At 37.4% G+C, this 5,122-nt stretch overlaps 1 protein-coding gene and 1 long non-coding RNA gene across 3 annotated transcripts; one reads left to right on the top strand and one right to left on the bottom strand.

The window, feature by feature from the left end:
* Positions 1 to 1,865: 1,865 nt before the first annotated feature.
* LOC111432448 lies at positions 1,866 to 3,219 on the bottom strand. 2 transcript variants are annotated; one of them, XR_002708639.1, is made up of 2 exons: positions 3,089 to 3,219; positions 1,866 to 3,010 (listed from the first exon to the last, which is right to left on the bottom strand). It is a non-coding gene; the product is annotated as an uncharacterized LOC111432448 (long non-coding RNA). The 2 variants fall into 2 exon arrangements; XR_002708640.1 differs by having other exon boundaries at positions 3,105 to 3,219.
* On the top strand, positions 2,843 to 5,103 carry LOC111432444 (cytokinin dehydrogenase 1-like). The gene is made up of 5 exons (XM_023069335.1): positions 2,843 to 3,494; positions 3,629 to 3,756; positions 3,831 to 4,091; positions 4,169 to 4,431; positions 4,519 to 5,103. The coding sequence occupies exons 1-5, from the start codon at positions 2,843 to 2,845 to the stop codon at positions 4,838 to 4,840; spliced, it is 1,626 nt and encodes a 541-aa protein (XP_022925103.1). The 3' UTR covers positions 4,841 to 5,103.
* Positions 5,104 to 5,122: the final 19 nt, after the last annotated feature.

Here is a 5,122-nt window from a genome sequence, read left to right as displayed (position 1 = left end):
AAAAAAAAAAACATATGATTTTCAAAGGGATGCTCATAAGGTCTCCCAATAAAGAAAAGGAAAGTGTTTAATAATATCCAAAATAGAAGGTTATGGGGCACATAATGCAACCCATTCTTATTATAACAACATTTTATCCCTTTTTTTTTTTTTTTTAGTGTTTCTTCCACTTTCTCTTCACAATTTTTTGTTCAATAAATATATTATCTCAAACTTCTTATATCCTTTCTCCACAAAGTACACACAAACAGGCCCCTACTTGCTAACACCAAACACCCAAATATTCTTGGGTGTATAGGACTGCCTTCACATGTGTATGCACCAAATATTCTTCCCTACCTTTCTTTTTTCGGATCAAAAGCTTACGTTCATTGAATTTTAGATGAGCTACTATTCATGTTTGTCAAAATCGATCATCAAAGACTGTTACGTTGTACCTTCGATCTCTTTTTGAAGTAGTACCGGATATTTCATAGTTTTGAACATGATCTCGAGACTTTTAACGGTCTAGTTCTTCATTATTTTGATGATTGATAACCACCGCAAATGTTATTCTATCCAAAATAGAGTGATTCTTAGTGCATAATACTTCCCCCGAAGAAAAAGAATCAGCTACTTTTCTAAAGAACTTCCAAACAGTTTAAATCTACTCTCTACCTTTGTTTTGAGACGATGAGTTTGAAAGAGAAGTGTACTAACACGAAAAACTGCTCAAGTTCACTGTTAGTAGATATTGTCCTCTTTGAATTTTTGTCCTCTTTGAATTTTTCCTTCTAGGCTTTCCCTCAAGGTTTTAAAACCTGTCTACTATGGAGAGGGTCTAGCCCTACACCAACCAATGTCTCACACCGTCCGGTAACCTGACTCTAATACCATTTGTAATAGCATAAGTCTACTGCTATCAGATATTGTTTGCTTTGATTCGTTACGTATCACTATCAGCCTCACAGTTTCAAAACGCGTATGTTAGGGAGAGGTTTCCACGCGCTTATAAAGAATGATTTATTCTCCAGGTTACAAGGATGTGAAAACCTCTCCCTAACAGACACGTTTTAAAACTGTGAGGCTGACAACGATACATAACGGACCAAAACGAACAATATCTCCTAACGGTCGTTCTCTCTTCAACAACTCAACCACTCTCATGGGCCAGTCTTCAACTTTCAAACAAAGGAATAATAATAATAACAAAGAGAATATTGGGGCAAGTGATACTGAAATTAGAATCAATGCTATCCAATCAAACAATGGAATCAATTTTATAATCTTGATATTAACATACCCTCAAAATTCTTTATCTAAGCCTCTTCCTCCTCCTCCTCTTTTCAATCCCTTCCTTTTCTTGGGCCACTACCCTCCTTATGCAGATCACATGTCTATGGCCCCACCCCTTCCCAATCTTCTCTCTCTCTCTCTTACCCTCCATTAGAAGTTTGATGATGAAGCCACATACCTTTTAAGTCCACAAAAAAGCTAAGGAATCATCACATGCAGTAAATTGAGCTTTCTTTGCTGCTGCTGCTGCTGCTCTGCCCTCATTCCATCTACATATATCTTTCATCTTTCCTTTTCAGACACTTCTTCTTCAGCACCTAGAAAGGAAAAAAAACAACTTTTAGTCCCTGAATCAAAGAGAAACATACATCAAAATCTAGATGCAGTTCAATACAATTGAGAGAATAACAAAATATTGACCATCACTGTTTGAATAACCTTTTGAAATTTGTAATCAAGAACACAGTGAATGAAGAGATTTAAGAACAGACGTACAAGAATCGACGGTCTCTACGTTCGATTTTTATTTCCCCTTTGAAATATGTTTATTTGTCTACCTTCAACATAGCTATCGTGCTTATTCTATTTACTTTTTCTAAGAACTACTAATGAGCTAGTTCACGTGCATATGTATTGAGTCTTTGACCTTACAAAGATCGGCATCGAGAGCCCCTTACGATGGTTTCGACCAAAATTTGTAGTAAGTAATCTAGATTGTGCTTACCCTTTTAAGCTTTTGATGGTTTGATCTCATATCTATACCATAACGATAAAAATCGACAAACGAACATATACAAAGCTAAATATGAACATGTAAGAAATTCATGAAAATTATATAGAAAGAACTATATAGCTCGTTGGTAAGAGCTGTCAAAGCACAATCTATACTCTTCTGAAGAAAAAATGAAGTGGGTCCAAGATATCTGACTCCTCAGACACTCAGCTTGAAGAAGCATGAAACAGAGTAGGGGCCAGCCCGCCATTCACTCTGCAATAGAGAAATTGAATTCAAACTGTACCATATATGAACAGCAGACAAAAAGTGAAAATTCAGCCAATTACAGTGGTTTTGCAGCCGCATTCAGTGTGTAAAGAAGACAAACAGTGAATTTTGACAAGATTGGAATAAGGAGAAACATAAAATCTTTGCTTCATGCAGTAAAAACACCACTCTGCACCTTCCTCAATTAATGGTCAAGGTGATTTTTGTTTTCTTTCACTAAAATTTGGTTGAGAACTGTTCTTCAGAAAGTGTCAATCGAGAAAAGGAAAAGGAAAAGGAAAAGGAAATATTTATGTTTTTGCTTTTGCTTTTGGGCAGTTTTTTTTATCTCCTCTGTTTTTTTTTTTAACCTCAAAAAGGTGAACCAAAAGAACTACTGGTAGCTAGCTCGCCCAATGCCACCAACTATATGTTTGACTATGCTGCCCAAGAACTTCTTTAAATTCTCTTTCATTCCACTTCCTTCCTTAGGCTTTTCTGCACCTCTCCTTTTGCTCTCTCTCTCTCTCTCGCTCTCTCTCTCTTATTCTTTCTATCACTCTTTCTTTCTCTCCTTAAGGAAAGATGGGGTCGCCACCTTCTGGCTTCATCAAACAAAGCATTATTTTCCTCAAGTTATACATAATTCTATACATTAGTTGCATACCTGACAGCACCAACCACCTTTTTGCAGCCCCAACAATTCCTCCTCATTTTGGTTCCTCTGATATATCCTCTTATGAACTGCAAACACTGGAATTGGATGGATACCTCAGCTTTGACAATAATCATAAAGCAGCAACAGATTTTGGAAACAGATACAATTTATACCCATTAGCTGTTTTACATCCAAAATCTGTGTCCGATATTTCGAACACGATAAACCATATTTTCAGTATGGGATATGCGTCCGACTTGACGGTTGCAGCTAGAGGCCATGGACATTCCATCCAAGGTCAAGCTCAAGCATATAATGGTGTAGTTATCAATATGGAATCATTTCAGGGGCTAGAAATGAAAATAAATGCAGGGGAATTACCTTATGTGGACGTTTCAGCTGGAGAGCTGTGGATAAATATCCTGCATGAAACTCTTAAACAAGGGCTGGCACCAAAATCCTGGACAGATTACCTGCATCTTACTGTTGGAGGCACCTTGTCAAATGCTGGCATTAGTGGGCAGGCCTTCCGGCATGGACCCCAAATCAGCAACGTTTATCAGCTCGAAGTTGTCACAGGTAACTTTCATGTAACATCGCTAGTCATTTCACAAAGAAACAACTATTTCTTTCCTGGTAATGTTCTAGTTTTTTCAACTCATTGATCTTAATAAAATGTTTTAAGAGTATTGCTTCAACTAAACGCATTGCAGGAAAAGGGGAGGTGGTTGCCTGTTCAGAGAATCAAAATGCAGACCTTTTCCATGCAGTTCTTGGCGGGCTTGGACAGTTTGGCATCATAACAAGGGCAAGGATTTCCTTGGAAAAGGCACCAAAAATGGTAAGGCCATATTCCATCTATTTCATTAAAGCGAGGTACACAAATTATGAAACACAATCCATCACTTTTGACAGGTAAAATGGATAAGAGTACTTTACTCAGACTTCTCCAAATTTACAAGAGACCAAGAACATCTAATATCATCCAATGATCAATTTGATTATATTGAAGGATTTGTATTCATTAATAGAACTGGTCTCCTCAATAACTGGAGATCTTCTTTTAATCCCCAAGAACCACTGCAAGCCAGCAAATTCAATTCAGATGGAAAAGTTTTCTACTGCTTGGAAATAGCAAAGTACTTCAACCCAGATGAACTTGACTTTATAAACAAGGTGAGGAGTTTTGCCATCTAAAAACAAAAACAGCCCCATAAAACACTGCTTGCTAACTTATTTCTCTTCTAATGCAGAAAGTTGAAAGCTTATTGACAGGATTGAGCTATATTCCATCCACCCTCTTCACATCAGAAGTTACTTACCTGGCTTTCCTGGACCGTGTCCACGTCTCCGAAAACAAGCTACGAGCTAAAGGCTTATGGGAAATTCCTCATCCATGGCTAAATCTACTGATCCCTAGAACCCAAATACACGATTTTGCTCAAGAGGTCTTTGGTAACATCCTCAAGGATACTAGCAATGGCCCCATCATAATCTACCCAGTTAACAAATCCAAGTAATTGCCTCATAACTTATTCATATATGAAAACTTTGTTTTTATCATGTTCTCAGTCTCATTCTTCATTACTTTTCATTGGTTCAGATGGAACAACAAAACATCATTGGTCACTCCAGAAGAGGAAGTGTTCTACTTAGTGGCTTTCTTATCTTCTGCAGTTCCATCTTCCATAGGAACAGATGGGTTAGAACACATTTTAGCACAAAATCAAAGAATTTTGGATTACTGTATTGAGTACCTCCCTGGTGTCAAGCAATACCTCCCCCACTACAGCTCCCAAGGAGAATGGAGAGCTCACTTTGGGCCTAAGTGGCAGACTGTCTTGCAGAGGAAATCAAAGTATGATCCTTTGGCAATTCTTGCTCCTGGCCAGAGGATATTCCAAAAGGGGATTTCCTTCTTATGACAGTCCTATCTGAATAAGCAACTCATAACAAGTTCCTTGAAAAACTGTAAATTAATGAGAAACCACATTATGTTGCTAGGGATCTCATCAATTATCAGAAAAATAGAACAAACAAACACCCTAATATCATGTGGAATCAGAAACTTTAAGCCAATGCCCTGTTGCTTGTCCCCAATAATAAATGGGACAGTCCTGTTCTACCCATTTCTTATGCATTCATCTGTATATATACATATGCAATGAAGCTGATTTTCTTAAAAAAAAAAAAAAAAAAAAAAAAAA

The sequence above is a fragment of the Cucurbita moschata genome, unplaced genomic scaffold (assembly GCF_002738365.1).
Source record: "Cucurbita moschata cultivar Rifu unplaced genomic scaffold, Cmos_1.0 Cmo_Scf00038, whole genome shotgun sequence".
Taxonomy (NCBI): Eukaryota; Viridiplantae; Streptophyta; class Magnoliopsida; order Cucurbitales; family Cucurbitaceae; genus Cucurbita; species Cucurbita moschata.
The sequence above is the reverse complement of the archived record's forward strand: the minus strand, read 5'-3'. Positions and strand labels throughout refer to the sequence as shown.

Excerpts from the sequence above, each read along its gene's own strand:
- LOC111432444 (XM_023069335.1), top strand. The coding sequence starts at position 2,843 with ATGGGGTCGCCACCTTCTGGCTTCATCAAACAAAGCATTATTTTCCTC. Across the intron at positions 3,495-3,628 it reads TCAGCTCGAAGTTGTCACAG|GAAAAGGGGAGGTGGTTGCC; the intron begins GTAACTTTCATG and ends AACGCATTGCAG. Across the intron at positions 4,432-4,518 it reads TACCCAGTTAACAAATCCAA|ATGGAACAACAAAACATCAT; the intron begins GTAATTGCCTCA and ends TCATTGGTTCAG.